Below are 15,473 nucleotides of genomic sequence, written 5' to 3'. Positions count from 1 at the left end.
ATAAAGAAATAAAAGAATTTTGTAAACAAACTGTCAAATTTGAATGATGAAAAAAAATGACCGAGTATATAAAATGAAGCTTCAAAGTTGTGAAAAATCATGCCGTTCTGTCTCCTCTCAGATTCTGGCAGCCTGTCTGTTGAAACCACGCCCCACTCAAATATCAGCAAACACCACTATGACCTAGCAAAACGGATGCTACTTTGTCTAGCTGCTAGTAGGTGCTAGACTCTAGCACCTCATGCCTACACATAAACAAATACATGTTTGAGATGTGAAAAGATAAAGCCTCCAGTAGCTGCAATATATCCACCTGCGCGGGGCTTTTCCACACCGTGACAACGAGGCGCTCTAAAACAGCCACACACCAGAGCAAAGGTACCAAGTCAGATTTTTGTTTTATACGCCCCCAACTTTCTCTGGGTTGGGTGAACCGTTTAATTAAATCCTATATAGTTCTCAGTCTTTACAATTGATTTAAGTTGTGAGCAATTTGGAAAGGAAATCTCAGAATTCACTTCACAGGGTCTGTCATGTTTTTGCCTGTCACTATACATCACTGGTCTAGCTAGATAAAGATACATTAGTTGTAGTTAAACAGAATATAATTTTAGGACCAATGAAGTTACATTGGATAAGACATCTGATGATTTCTTTTTTGTTGCTATGTCCAAAACAGGTCATGATCTTAAGTAACCAATCAAGAATGACCACAGCATTTTCAGCCACAAACTAAATCTTTACCTCACTGCATAGAGGCATTGAAGGTGAAATTTGAATGGGACTGGAGCAAGGCGAGCTGTCAGCCTGATTACGACTGAAGTCCGTGATGAGTGCAGTGCAGTCTTCTTTGAATCACGAGGACATCGCTTGCATTTCTTCTGCTCTTTTGGAAACAAAGACGCGGGCCAATGTACCGTCAGTGTGAAGTATAGCTCAATAATACGCACAGCACATGCACTCTAGTTTTCATTTTCAAAACCCGCTCGGGTCCTTTGTGCAGAATGGCGATGCAAAAATTGCCTCTGGGTTGAGACATCCTTTGTGAGGATGCGTGATCGTTCTATAAATATCATGGCAGGCATGCAACTGGATGGTCTGGGACATTAGAGGGGGCTGGTTTACACCAGTGTCTTTAGACGAAGGGTGTCATGGAGTTCCATGGAACGAACTTTCTAACTCGGCGAACTATTGAACCCACGGGAAATGATACAAGCTGTCACTGGTGAAGGAGATTTGTGGCAGCTCAGCCATGAACTGCACATAGGAGATCGCTGCACATAATGAGACAAAGGCCTTGGTCTCGGACCCATCTTTCATTTACCTCGTGAAACGTATGGGACGTTTACGTGACAACACTCTAGTTGGCGATCACGATGGAGTCCCGCCAGGAGTCATGTAAACGGCACGTAACTGATGAAGGTTTTTCAGTGACGAGAGATACCACAAAATGGCGCCAAAGCACTTTTTTTATTAGACGGTGTCCTCATATCAACATACTGTAGTTCCTTGTGGGGTCGCCGATTGTGTAGCGGTACACTCGTCTGAGTTGTGTGTGGGGCGCGTGGCATCGGTTCCCGCTGAGTGACAGTGTGAATGGTCGTTTGTCTCTATATGTGCCCTGTGACTGGCTGGCGACCAGTTCGGGGTATACTCTGCCTCCTGCCCGAAGTCAGCGGGGAAAGGCTGGATAATTCCGGGTGTACAAAGATGCCACAAGGTGGCGCCAAAACACAGTGTATACACAAGACGGGGTATTTCAGAAAGAGTCCAAAAATAGTGAATAGGCAAAGATGACAACAGTCTCCACATGATCCCGCAAACGTTTTAAAATGATTCATCAAAATTTGGGCGTACCAAAAAAACTGGCATTTCAACAAGGGCGTGAAGACATTTTCTATCCACTGTGGCTGCATAGGGCCATTTTTTTTCCTCATTCACTTCCTGTAGGAGTAATAAATTGGTGTCCCACTAGTTTGGTCCACATGTCAAGCAGATAAAGTGGTCGTAATGAGAAAGGGCTGTCGTGCCAAAGAGTGAAGTTTCATTCGTATTCACCACAGTCACACAAACTGTACATGTTGACAAATCTGTGTGGACAAGAGCCTAACAGAATTTCTTTTAAACAACACATAATCTACTTAAATGATTATTTAGTTCTCATATGGATTAACTTCCGATGTCCTTGCTCATTTGTTTACTCTTATGTCCTGTTGTTGAGCGCTACCTATAGTTGATTTTTTTTAAATGTATTTTTACTGCCTGAGAGCTAAAAGATTGTCGTAACTTAATCTCAAAGCACAACATGCCACACAAGAGGTTGAGGCTAAATCCAAGCACATGTTCCAATTGAACCAATATTACCCTTCTTCTGCTTCAGGGAGGACATTAACCTCTTCAAGCCCCTCAGTGTGTCTCACTGTACTGCCCATGTTTGTGTCTGACAAAATATTTTGAGTGTGTGTGTGCGTGTGTGTGTGTGTGTGTGTGTGTGTGGGTGTGTGTGTGTGTGTGTGTGTGTGTGTGTGTGTGTGTGCGTGTGTGCGTGTGCGTGTTTTACAAACATTGTAACAGTCGGTTGACTTTGTAGCGTACGTGTTCTCTTTGACGTTCGAGTTTGAGGCCTGTAGCGCTGTTTGACAAACTGACCTTGTAAATATAGTCGAAGATGTAGTCTTAAATTATCTGATTGTGAGCAATTTTGAAGCAATTGTCTCTTTATATGACTGATTAATAAAGGAGATACACCAGCCTGGGTCCACGAATCTTAATCTGTCACAAAAGTTATGTTCATTTTTTAAAAAAAAGGAAGGAATTAAAAAGTGAGCATATCAAAATGCATGTGAACAAAAAAAAGCGAGATATGGTCAAGGGTGCCGCTTGAGAATGTAAATCTAAAACAACAGCACCCTCTTGTGGTCCCACATGCGTACGCACCCATGTTATGAAACCTTTCGCGATTGGATGGATGGATAAACAAACACAATTAATTTAACCATTTGAAAATAGTTACAGTGATTGTTCACTTGACAATGTGTTGAATAAGAATAAGGGTTATGATCCTGACTTTCTCACAGCTATTCTGAATTGTTGTGACCATCATGACCCACATTTTTTTAAAGAACACTGTCTACTCCAGTCACAACTACAGACTTCGATTACACAAACACGCCGAGGTAACATACGGTCTAAACTGCTGGTTATGGTTGTTGTTCATGACAAAAGTACACATTTTCCTAATTGTTCATGAGAAAAAATTCTAAATATTTGGGATTTGTGTCCACGTGCTAAAACGTTTATCACCTTAACATATTTAGTCTGGGAGGGATAATCCGCTTTACATCATTGATCATTCATAACTCATAACTACAAACGTTTTACAAAACAGACATGGAAAGCACACATAATGCTTGCTTGTGTAAAAATTGTCTCAGGCCACATGGTAGGTACAGTTTCCCTCAGAAGGCCGTTTTGACTGTGAAACCATACAAATGTTTGACATCATATTATTACATATACGCCACTAATGGATGGATAATTCATTTTCAAATTTAAAGTCAAGGATAATACAGTAGTTGTTGAAATGTTAAATGTTTCCTCAATATACCACATTGTAGGCAAATGGCTTGAGATGTAAAGTCATTGGACAAGATCAATTTGATTTGGTATGTATCACAAACATGACAGCACTTGTGGGTTTTGGGGAAAGTGCCACTGGCATACTTCCTGTGTGTGTATTGTATTAGAGCAGACTGAAAGAACACAACAAATCTAACAAATCTCACTTTTTCTGTATTTGTGAGTTGAGTGTGGAACCCACAACCTTTCCGCGGGGGGGAACCCCCCCCCCCCCCCGAAAAAAAATAAACATTTATAATGGCGGTCAACTATGCACGGATTTTCGCTATTCACAGCCCGGCCCGGTCCCTGATCCCGCGAATAACGGGGGTCGGCGGTTCGGAATTGCAACGTTTTCTACTGCGCAAATCACAATTCTTCGTCTGAGTAGAATTATGAACGCTCACGGGTTCGTCACTCACTTTCTGACATCAGACAAAAAAACTTGACCTATTGGTGCCGCCAAGCGTCTGACTAAATCCTAATCCGGTTATATAAAACGTCGATCCATTCGGTACTACACCACACGACAAAGTTGTCCCTGGTGGCAGCACCATGATCATCATCGTGGACCTGCTACTGATGCTCATCGACCTGACCTACGCCATCCTGGCCGCCGTGGTGCAGACGTTCCTGCGGCCGAGGCTGAAAAGCATCGACGGGGAGCTATGCCTGATCACCGGGGCCGGGGGTGCCCTGGGTCGCCTATTCGCCCTGGAGTTCGCCAAGGAGGGCGCCCGCCTGGTTCTGTGGGATTGCAACGCGGCCGCCAACGAGCGCACCGCCCAGCTGGCCCGGGAGCTGGGTGTCAAGGTGCACGCCTATACGGTGGACCTGTCCCGGCGGGAGAGCATCTACGAGACGGCGGGGCGGGTGAAGACGGAGGTCGGGGACGTGTCCATGCTGGTCAATAACGCGGGCGTGGTGGCCGGCAGGAGGCTACTCGAATGCCCCGATGAGCTTTTGGAACGCACCCTGCTCGTCAACTGCCACGCTTTGTTCTGGGTGAGTTTCGACCCGGCGACACAAATAGCCCGATACTTATGAGCAGACTGGGCAAAAGTACTTTGCAAAACAATATTATATAAGTATGTGTGTCAAATGTAAGTTCACAACGTTTTTCAAGTCAAATTAAAAGTTTTATAAAGGTACAAGTAAGCAAGTACAGTCTCTGAAATGTGCGTCGGTGTACAGTCAGTTACCTGTATATACTGTAATACCAGTGGTGTGACATAACGAGGTATAAATACTCCATTACTGTACTTAAGTAGTTTTCAGGTATCTCTGGTTTACTTGAGTATTTATTTTTTGACTTTTTGACCTGAAACACCTCCCTATACACCTCATTCTTATGTGGGTCCATGCTGGGGAAACCATACGAACCATCTACTCGCTTGACATGAGTTATGTAACATCTATTCAGTTGGTATTTGTGCACTAGAGTGTGAAGGAAGCACGCGCTCCAACATATCCCCCGTGAGGCCTTAATGGTCATTGTGTCTATAGGAGGCAGTTTCCTGTGCAGCGAGGCTGGGCAAATCTTTGTGCTCAATGCTTAAGGGCCATGTATACGGTGCCCACCTTTTCTGTGTAGCGCTGGTGCTCACGAAAACATCCAGTTAAAGCATGTGAATCTAACGATGATCCTCTTACAGCTCCGGTCTTGTGCTAAAATATGAAAGCTCATTGTAACGGCACAACACACATAGTGGGATTTAGCGATCATAACATTAGGCACTCCAGCACAATCTCGTGACAGGCAAGAGACATGTTTAATATGTTGTCCCTCTCACGCCATGTTCACTACTGTATAAGCAAAACTGTACAGAATGTAGACAGAACACCTTAAGTGCAATACTCAAACCATACGACAAGAGTAACATTTTCTTTCTAACGCAGATGACCAAGGCCTTCTTGCCTCAGATGAAAGCAAAGAACCACGGTCACATCGTAACCGTTGCCAGTGCCCTTGGCCTCTTCAGCACCGCATGTGTGGAGGTAAGACAAAAGAGTTTCAAGACTTCTCAAAAGGAGGCATTCTCAAAGTGGTGGTCAAGTAGCACCACACAAGATCGCCCTCGTGGTACATGACAGTCACAGACTTAAAAAGTTCAAACTGTACCTGTTGGTGTCAGACATTTTTTTTAACCCAGTACATTACATTTAAGTACAGTTCGGTTGTAGTTATTTACCTTTTAGATACAATGCACAATTTCAATTTAATTTATCAGGCGGTGGAAGTTAGGAGTGACTCGTGCGAAGACAGTAAGTGAATCATAGCTACATGGATGGTGCCCCCACCATTGTTTTAATTTTTAATACGATACCGATGACCAGAAATGCCTTAAGATATCGACACACTTTCTGCAGGATTACTGTGCCAGTAAATTTGGGGCGGTCGGTTTCCACGAGTCACTGACCCACGAGTTGCTGGCAGAGGAACTGGATGGAATTAAAACCACGCTAGTTTGTCCTTACATCGTGGACACGGGGATGTTCGCAGGCTGCGAAATAAGGTGAAATTCTAGAGCAGATTATTCTATTTTCAAGGTGACACAGTTCTATAAATAAATGTGGACTTTCAGGAAGGAGCTTCGCAGTCTAATCCCACCTCTGGAGCCTCTGTACACCGTTCAACAGTCCATGACAGCAATTTTGGCAGAACAGCAAATGATCTGCATCCCTCGCCTTATGTACATCCCATTTTTGACACGAGCGTAAGTGCAGCTCATTTTTCACACTAACTCCTCGACAGCTGAATATAACCGTCTTGGGATCACGGGCGGCAACTTATGCTGTTGTACTCTCTTCCTCTGTAGTTTATTACCATGGGACGCAAACCTTGCCACGTATCGCTTCATGGGAGGAGACAAATGTATGCTGCCCTTCATCAAGAACGTTGAACAAAGGATATGCAACGGCCATATCAAATCATCATGAGACTACGTTTGTTGTGTCTACACTATTTAATTGTTTTGGTTTTTTTTTTCCTTTTTTTTTGCTGTCATGGAATGTATGATTACAACAAATTTTAAGTGAGATCTATTTTTTACATGATATCTCAGAACTTGACAGTAATAAAACAGCGATCGGGTGGTTTCCATTTTTGGCCTAGTATATAAAACGAACAATTTTCAAGTCAGCAAAATGCAATTGAGTGTGTCTGACTTTGATCACCCCAACATAGTAGAACGTAAAATGATCATTTACATTTGAGAATGTGATGAAGAGACCCAAGGTAGGACAACCAAGTGATGAGGAGGCCATGACAAATCTATACAAGTGCCTCTTTTTTTTTTTTTATTCACATGATAAACAGTGTCAAAACAGACTAAACATGAATAAAGCTACAGGAAACATGCAACACAAAATTCAAAACATACAAAGAGCCAACTCAAAATCAGTTGTTCAGTTTCTTTTGCCAAAGCTGCTGGGGGATGGGGAGGGAGGTGGATTGATGGGACTTTTGGCCTCATGACAAACGCAAGAGTTCGAAAGCAGAATCGTATGTGTTAGGCTAGCGTTTGGTCATGTCTTTAAAACACTTTAAAAAACAAATCATCACAATCGGAGAAAACCCAAAGATGTGTATGATTACCTGTGGGGGAATTCCACGGTTTGATGGTAGTCAAGTGTGTAAAGATTACGGCGTCCTTTTGAACGGAACAGCATTGTCTTTCAGACCAGTTGCACATTGGCTCCCTGTAAATAAGCCTGCAGGAACCGGAGGGCCTCGGCGTTCAGACTGCTACTCAGCATTGATGGAACCTGCACCCAAAAATGAACAATCAATTCCAGAACGCCCGATGTAAACGTTTCGCCCTCCGCGAGAAACATACCCTTCCCGGACAGGCTGTCGAAAGCTTGTGGAGCGAATGGGCCAACAATATTTTCGGGTTGCTGACAGCATCTCCGATAGGGTCATGCTCCTTCTTCCCAGCAAAGGCCAGCTGTGAGAAAGCAGTCTGATAGCCGGGTGTGTCTTCAATGTCGATGAAATGCTCGTCGTCCGGGATGCTGTCGTCTTCGGGCAGCTCAAAGAGACCAATGAGGGCCTGGAGCAGCGGGGGCCTGACACAACGCAGAATCCGTTAACTAGGTTGGCCATTTCAGGAATGTCATTTTGTAAGGACCGGAGTATCAGCCATTTATTTCATAAAACGCCGCACACACTTGGACTAAAACAAATACAGGAGGTAAATGCAAAAGGGGCTGACTGCTTACCAGAGCTTCGTGTACTCCGTGTCCATCATGGCGGGACATTCAGTGAGGACTTTTGTGATTCCAACAGCACAGATCTTTTTCTCAACTGTTCCAGACACTTTCTGAACCTCCGGAATAACGATTTTCTCCAAGACCATGCCGAACATTCTGTCCAAAACAGATGAGATTTCGCAACTTTGGGACACGATACGTTGAATAACACCGATTAAGTTTCCATTTTTAATCGAAAGCTAAGTAGAGGTTATTGTAACGGTGACTTGTTCGAATGAGACTTACTTGGGCTGGATGCTGTCAAAAATCTCCTGAAGCGCAATCGCGCCGTACTTGACACAATACAGGTTGACAAATACCAAGAAACCTGCGAGTATTAGAAAGAAAGAAAAAAAAAAAGGGGGATCATTTAGGACTGTTGGTCAACTGCTGTGTTCATTGACATGACTAGGCCGACGCTTTGGAAGGTTCATGAGGTGAAGCGAAATGACTGCACTCACTCTTGATGAACTTAGTGGTTTTGGAGCTTTGCAGTCTCTGGAAAAGCAGAATGAAGATTTGTTTCCTGTACTGAATGAGGGATTCTCTGGCAAAAACAACAGAAAGGAAAACATCATGACCAGTCGAGCAGAGTCGTCACCACTCAAAGTGCAAAAGGGGGCTGAGACGAGAGCCGACTTACGGGGGCATGTGCTCGATAATACTGTTGAGCAGGTAGAATCCTTGGTGGTCGTTGGCCTTGGAGGCAATAAGTTTTTGGAAAACACCGAGCAGTCCAGGCTGAAGAGAAAAAAGATCAAGTCAACTACATTTAAGTGTCCATTCACTGCCTCGACTAATTGATTTATGTGCTCAAAACATTCGGTACACACTTATGATAGGCATAAGATCCATATACAAATGTTTCGCTTTGAGGGTGCTCATCACAATGAGCGGCAAATGCTCTTCACTAGATGATGGAAAGTACAAAACACATACCAGTATAGCCACTTTTTGTTAATCGCTTTGCAAAGTGCTGTGCCGTAACTTTATTTCCTCACTCGATGTGAAATAGGCTAGATCCGATATTTTCCTAAATATATTATTTTTCACATTAAGCCTATTTAATTTTGTGGGGTTTTTTTTTTGGTCAGATATCATATTTGTCTTTTTGAGGACAAATATCAAACATTATGGCTATCTTGTGTACCAAACTGCCATGTCACGTACTATTTTATCAGCAGCAGATGCAGCAATAGTGGCTCCTCCTTTTTCCATGTAGGCCTGAAGCAGGCGCACCAGAGGCGGGATGTTGCCCGTGCGCTCCCACAACACAGGCTGCAGCAGGTGAGGGAATAAAGCCATGTAGGAAGAGGGAATCGAGTTGGAATGCATCTCCAGGAGGAGAGACATCACCTGGAATACGTACGGCAGAAACTCTGCAAAACAAAGTCGAAAAGTGGAGATGAACTCACGCGCCTCAGTCGGCCAACGGTAACTGTATGTCTGCAAAGATGTTATCTGGGTAACAAAAACGTTGATGGCGGAAACGGACCCTGGACGTCGTTCTGGAGGATCTCCGTGAAAACTGGGAAGAGAGCTTCCTCGAAGCTGCCAACGGTGGCGGGGTTCGCCTTGCAGGTGATCCGGACAGACAGGCAGAGAGACTCAAACAGGTAGTGGTTAAAGTGAGGCTTGCTGGGGTTCTGAGAGGGACAAATCAAAACACTCGATTATATTTCCGAATACGAACCGAGCATTTCTGCGCAAGTCTCATAACAGCGAGTGAGTGCAGGGTTACCTTGCTGACTAAAAGAAGCTTCTGAGTGAGCTGATCGATGAGAGTGGGAATGTAAGGAACGATGGATTCCTGGAGCAGTGAGAAGCTGCGCATGATGGCTTGGGAAGAAGAAAAAAAAAAAAAAAAAAAAAAGAGATAAGGAAACAAAGGCAACGTCAAATAAATGTGCAGATGCTTGCTCGGTGAGAGTATATAGCGGACAAAGGCTAGCACACCTTTCATGATGTATTCATTTTCGGAAGAACCAGGAAGTGCCATCGCCTTGAACAGGTTGGTGAGGAGCATCTCAGTAAAAGGAGCCATCTCGACAGCAGTGATGCTGAAAAACAAGAAGTCCAAAAAAGAGGACTTGTACCACATCTTGACCATTATCGGGACATGGAGGATTACGTAAGTTGCAGCTCGACACTCACAGTGTTGTGTTGTTTGGGCCCCTCATAGTAAACAGCCTCTCCAAAGCGTGCGCAGCATACGTGTGTTCCACAGTGCTCTCTGCCTGCAAGTGGGTGATCAAGAGAGGAACAGCCTGCAGCAGTTGCTCCTTCGGTAGCTGAAAGAGAAGCCCGAGTGAGTCGCTCGGCATCGGGATATGCGCACGCCATGGAGACTGCTCGAGTTTCGGCATACCTGGCTTCGGAAGATCATCACGTACTTGATGGCATCTGCCTTCAAGACTGGGAACTCATTAACTGCAATGATAATATCAAAAGCCTTGGATATTCATGTCAAAAGACATACAGTTCTTACATAACAATTACATTTTGGCCACGTCATTTTGCATATACCAGGGGTCGGCAACCCAAAATGTTGAAAGAGCCATATTGGACCAAAAAAAAAAAAAAAAAAACGTCTGGAGCCGAAAAAAAAAGAGCCTTATATTAGCCTTATAATGAAGGAAACACATGCTGTATGTATCGATATTAGCTATATTAGCCTACTATGAAAATGACTAAGTTGGCTACAAAGGGAGCCACTAGGGCGGCGCTAAAGAGCCGCATGAAGCTCTGGTGCCGCTGGTTACCGACCCCCGGTATATCCCATTGATTGTTTAAAATAACCTTTCGCTCGTTGCAGATTAGTTCGAGCATGCTTTCTGAAACAGCCTGCGAAAAGCTGGCGCAAAAATGCATTCGAGTGACCAAACCGATGCATTGCAGACATTTGCCATAGCGTGCATGTATTTAAGTGCAAGGTGAGGAGACGTCTTACCATTTGTGGATTTGAGGTCTGTGAGAATGTGATTCACAAAGAACTCGGTCAAATTCACCAATTCGTTGGCTTGAGTTATTCCATGCTGGGGGAAAAAAAATAAATAAAGAGCTGATGATGCAAACGCAACCGGTCGAGAATAGATGAACAAAAGTATCAATACCTTCTGTGTCTGAGCTTTGGATGCCAGTGACGTGACTAAATAGATGGCGGCATCTTTGTGCTTCCAGTTGGCGCCGGGGTTCTTTGCGTACTCGGCCAGCATCGAGTTGACATATCCCGAGAAGATGGCTGTGACCGGGCCCTCGAAAAACTTACACAGACCCCTGACCAAGTCACAAGCCGCCCGACGGCGAGTGTCAATGTCTGAGAAGAGACGAAGGCCACGCATGGATAATATAGAACACAAAACGATAAATATACCGAACAAGTTTTTTTTTTCCTCATCTAGCATCATTACTTGAACGCAGCTTAATGAGCAATAAAAATAACACTTGGCAATGAAAAAATGAATCTATTTTGAATTTCAAACAGTTGAATAAATCATCCGACATTACCAGAGCCTTCAAGGTCCCTCCGGATGTATTCTTCAGAGTTGTCTTCAAAAGCCTCCTCATCCGCGCCTAATCAAATATTGTAGCGTCGTGAGTCCCAAGAAATCCAAGAGCGCATTGGAATTCGAGCTCATTTCCGCACACCATCAAAGACTACAAATAAATCCGTCACTTACTTCTGAACTCCATGTTGGGCACAATGACCTTCTCGCAAATGCTAGTGAGCGTATTCTGATCCTCAAAGAGATTTTTGTAGTGTGGCCGTTCACACACCGAGGCCAAAAACTGGATGGCATTGCTCACGAGCTACAACAAAACGGAAATGGGTCAAATGCCACCCTTGACGCAAAGCATGAAAACGTACACCATGTAAACTCACCAGGTCATATTTAACTTCCTGGCCGGTCGAAACGAGAAGGTTCCAGATGGCAGTGACAAAGCGAGGAAGATATGGCTGGAACTCTTCGTCATACTTCTGAGCATAAAGCGCAGCGTTGTCACAAATCTGTGACTTGAGGAGCTCCAGGAGACCTGCTTCCTCCTCATCCTATGAAAACAGCAGATACTGTAAGTCTCCTCTGCGGGGATAGAAAATGCGCATTTGAGCTTCCAGAAAGTTTGATCTCGTCACATACTTACATCTGTTTGCAAAAGTTTATTATCCAGAGTCAGAAGTGCATGGAAATTGGTCATCCAGGTTTCCATGTTATCTTCGAAAAACTCAGGAAGGTCCTGTGGAAATAACACAGAATTTGGAGCCTCGAGAGTAAAAAAGCACAGTAGGATGAATATTTGGTTCTGAGTGACAGCAGGTTTCTGACCTTTTTTTTTTTCTAATGTACAGAACAGACCTGAAAGTTAAGACTGTAGAAAAGCTTGGAGATGAGTGTGAGTGAGGAGAAGAGGACTTTCAAGGCATTGACATCGGTAGCATGAGTCTGACACAACTCAATAGTGGCCTGCAATCAAAAAGAACAGCATTCAACGGGCCGTACGGACATTCGTGGTTTCAAAATTGCAAACGCTTTGCTGGAATTTTGAACGCAAGGCGAACAATAATAAGTCTCGACAAACCTTGAACAACTCCGTCAGAGGTAAGGCAAACGTTTCGAGAACTAATTTGATCTCCAACCAAAGCTCATTTGACTTAAATTCATGACGATACCTGGGAAGGATAAACCAATAGAAGGTCAAGAAAAAAAACTTCTCAGTACAACGTATTTGGATTAAAAAGCATAAGACCGGGACTTATTGAGCGAGATTGTTTTCGGTAGAAAGAGGAGTGACAGATGCAAGTGCAGTAGAGTTGTAGTTTGATACGCTCCACGGAAGGGACATCTTAGTAAGAGTGATTGTGGGATTTTGCTCATGGCACAGGATCAGAATGCCAATCTGCACGTGATAGGAATGAGCTCTACCTCTTAAAGAGAGAGTGTGCAGTGCGCAGCACTCCGTTGATAATATGGAAGTCTCCACTTCGGAACCGGGTCACCATCTCTGTGAGAAGGTCGGGCCACTTCTGAGGGAAGTCTTCCCGTCCGATGATGCTAATGGCGTCGCTCAACTGAAAAAAGACGAAACCAAAGGAAGCCTTCTTGGAAAACAGAAAAGAAGAACTGAAACTCCTCACTACACGTTGCGATGGCTTACCTGTTTCTGAATCTGTTCCGGACTACTAAGCATCAAATTGACAATGTTTGCTTTGACGGTTGTTCTGTCTTGTTCTGAAATTTTGTTTGGTTCGTCTTCAACCTTGAGAGACATTTCAAAGAATTAATGATAGCCTTCATCGCAGACACCACCAATGAGAAAATAATCAATGCAGGTGTCTAAAACTCACAATGCGCCAGTTCCTTTTGATGTAGTTTTTGAACGTAACAGCAGCGCAGACACGAATAACATTGTCTTGGGACTTTTCGAGCAACGTGAGGAGTAGTAATGGGTAGTTCTGGTTTCCTTCAACGGATTCAAGAAACTTTTCAGCTATGACGGAGAAAAAGTATAAAGCCGGTGTTAGGAGTTATGCCCATTGAGAGTAGCAAAAAAAAAAAAAAAAAGGAAATATGTATTTACGTTTAAGTATTAAATACGTGTTTTTACCAGTCTTGGCGTCTTACCTGGACGTCGGACAGTCGGGTCTGGGTTCAGCGTTTTTCTGAGGAACTCTGTGAGGGTTTGTAGGTTAGCATCATTCAGTTCCATGGTTGCTACTGGGAAAGGGAAGACCACGGATGAGTCACTGCATGCACAATACAGTATAAAATGCACCTCGCTTTTTATTGAGCCACAAAAACATGTCACAATTGTCAAGGATGAAGCAAATTTATAATACAAAAAGAGGGAACATGCGAGAAATAAAGGAGTGTGTGGATATTGGAGAGTTTGTTCGCAATGACCGCGCCATTCATTGAATGCACTTGGTGCATTTTGGCAACAAAGATTTTCTAGCCTTTTCTGTGCAATTACATATAAAATTATAAATATAGTTAAGTATTACTGTAAAACACAAAACATACTTTTTGTATCGTATTGTTTCTGGTTGGTGGCAGCTGGCTGGATCTCACAATGTCCCCGGAAACATCACTTTGATATGAAAGCTCATGTGATTTGACGTAGCACTTTTGGTAAGACATTGCAAAGCTCTTCAACTGCGATTCAAACCTCGAATTGCAGCAAAACTAAATGTTGACGGTAGGCCACTGGTACAAAAGCCCACACATCTTGTGACAGTTCGGGCGAGATTGCCTGCAATACTTGGTGTGCAGCTGGATTGACAACTCTGGGTTGTCTATAGGTGCAAAAAGCTGTTTGTATGTGCACTGAAATTGACCGGGAATGGCAAAAGGTCAATTTAGCCAGATTGAAGACTCTAAATGGTCGAAAATGTGATTGTAATAAGCATGTATAGCGGTCTATGTGTGCAATGTAAATACAGGGGACTGCTTTTCTTTCTGAGGCGTCGGGGATAGGATAACTGAGGACTCCAAACTACTCATTGGTGTAAATGTGAATGCTTGTTGTTATCTGCCCGGCGATTTGCTGGCAACTAGTCCAGAGTGTACAACTGGGATGGCTTCCAGCTCAATCGCGATTCTCATGGGGACCAGCATGATAGAAAATGGATTGGTGCACAGCACATGCAAGTTACAATGCAGAAAGTATCAATGAGAATTTGGCTACGTCTAAGGGCAAAGCTAATTCACTTCAACGTTACGGATCGAGTTTAACCGAAATAAACAACACGTCTCAACTAGACGAGTGATCAGGTCAAAGTTGTGCAGTACTTTTGACCCTTAAATATCGATTCTGTACTACTTATCATTCAAACATTGAGCTTAGCCCACTGAGTAGCTCGGTAGCAGCTAACTTAGCAACATGCTACACTCCTGCCGTCACTTAGCTAGCTTTACTGACTCCAGATCAGTTTGACGTCCAAATGTGAACTAAACTGCAAAAGGGACCTGCTTATTTTTTTTTTTTTTGCACACCATGGTGTAACCCCGTTAATCTTTCAAACTACGTCCGATTTGGTTTGTAATGTTAGCTCAGCTACCCCAGAGACGCGAGACAAAATCTTGAATCAGCATGGAGTGTCAGCACCTGTAAATAGAATCACGGCTAGCCAAAGCGCTAACTTGCTAATGCCGGGATAAAGTTAGCTCATTCCTCAGCGACACGCCTTTTATCCCAGTGACGACCATCGTGTGTGTTTTGGAAGTCTCAGTCGCTACTGATACGAATTCTGCAGCCTTACCGTCACAGTGACTCTTTTTGTCAGTGTGAGATGCAGCGGTCGATCAAACACACAGATCGTGCTCACCGTGCCAGCTTTCAAACGTCTGGAGCAAAAAGAACTGCGCGGTCACACAATTGCGCATGCGCACATGTCAAACCACGGTGGAAAGCGACGCCCCTAGCGCGCAATGAATGACTCCTCCAGATCAAGATAGCACAAAAAGGTAAGTTACATATTTTCTGAAAACTCTGATTTCAGTGTAATAATGGAAAATTGGGCGACCTTTTTTTGTCCCAACCATGAAATGTCAAATACGCTATGCACAAGACAGAGAAACATGCAGGTGTTTATAGTTAAGTTG

General features: G+C 43.7%; 2 protein-coding genes across 5 annotated transcripts; one reads left to right on the top strand and one right to left on the bottom strand.

Moving 5' to 3' along the window:
* The first annotated feature begins 3,933 nt into the window (after positions 1-3,933).
* LOC109522614 (retinol dehydrogenase 10-B-like) lies at positions 3,934-6,657 on the top strand. Its single transcript, XM_019881332.1, has 5 exons — positions 3,934-4,623; positions 5,518-5,616; positions 5,989-6,134; positions 6,204-6,335; positions 6,438-6,657. Exons 1-5 carry the CDS (start codon positions 4,174-4,176, stop codon positions 6,556-6,558), a joined length of 948 nt encoding a protein of 315 aa, XP_019736891.1. The 5' UTR covers positions 3,934-4,173; the 3' UTR covers positions 6,559-6,657.
* Positions 6,658-6,870: 213 nt separating this feature from the next.
* Positions 6,871-15,263, bottom strand: cse1l (CSE1 chromosome segregation 1-like (yeast)). Of its 4 annotated transcripts, none has more exons than XM_019881329.1 (25): positions 15,197-15,263; positions 13,494-13,586; positions 13,217-13,359; positions 13,027-13,128; positions 12,795-12,940; positions 12,451-12,541; positions 12,228-12,335; positions 12,016-12,108; positions 11,756-11,923; positions 11,553-11,682; positions 11,380-11,445; positions 10,986-11,188; positions 10,823-10,907; positions 10,241-10,302; positions 10,027-10,163; positions 9,829-9,932; positions 9,614-9,711; positions 9,368-9,518; positions 9,043-9,251; positions 8,516-8,613; positions 8,334-8,419; positions 8,119-8,200; positions 7,843-7,989; positions 7,458-7,689; positions 6,871-7,386 (listed from the first exon to the last, which is right to left on the bottom strand). In XM_019881329.1, exons 1-25 carry the CDS (start codon positions 15,252-15,254, stop codon positions 7,297-7,299), a joined length of 2,982 nt encoding a protein of 993 aa, XP_019736888.1. In that variant the 5' UTR covers positions 15,255-15,263; the 3' UTR covers positions 6,871-7,296. The 4 variants fall into 4 exon arrangements, 3 of the variants coding, with proteins under 3 accessions (XP_019736888.1, XP_019736889.1, XP_019736890.1); XM_019881330.1 differs by having other exon boundaries at positions 15,131-15,244; XM_019881331.1 differs by having other exon boundaries at positions 13,494-13,583; positions 15,131-15,244.
* Positions 15,264-15,473: the final 210 nt, after the last annotated feature.

The sequence above is a fragment of the Hippocampus comes genome, unplaced genomic scaffold (genome assembly GCF_001891065.2).
Source record: "Hippocampus comes isolate QL1 unplaced genomic scaffold, H_comes_QL1_v1.1 scaffold68, whole genome shotgun sequence".
Lineage (NCBI taxonomy): Eukaryota > Metazoa > Chordata > Actinopteri > Syngnathiformes > Syngnathidae > Hippocampus > Hippocampus comes.
Note: the sequence above shows the minus strand (reverse complement) of the source record. Positions and strands in the feature narration are given on the sequence as shown.

Bases quoted from the DNA above. Each gene is read 5' to 3' on its own strand.
- LOC109522614 (XM_019881332.1), top strand. From the start codon at position 4,174: ATGATCATCATCGTGGACCTGCTACTGATGCTCATCGACCTGACCTAC. The intron at 6,135-6,203 runs GTGAAATTCTAG...GTGGACTTTCAG, and splicing joins TTCGCAGGCTGCGAAATAAG to GAAGGAGCTTCGCAGTCTAA. The intron at 6,336-6,437 runs GTAAGTGCAGCT...CTTCCTCTGTAG, and splicing joins ATCCCATTTTTGACACGAGC to TTTATTACCATGGGACGCAA.
- cse1l (XM_019881329.1), bottom strand. From the start codon at position 15,254: ATGCGCAATTGTGTGACCGCGCAGTTCTTTTTGCTCCAGACGTTTGAA. The intron at 12,941-13,026 runs GTAAGCCATCGC...GTCTTTTTTCAG, and splicing joins CGGAACAGATTCAGAAACAG to TTGAGCGACGCCATTAGCAT. The intron at 9,712-9,828 runs GTGTGCTAGCCT...CTTCTTCCCAAG, and splicing joins AAATGAATACATCATGAAAG to CCATCATGCGCAGCTTCTCA.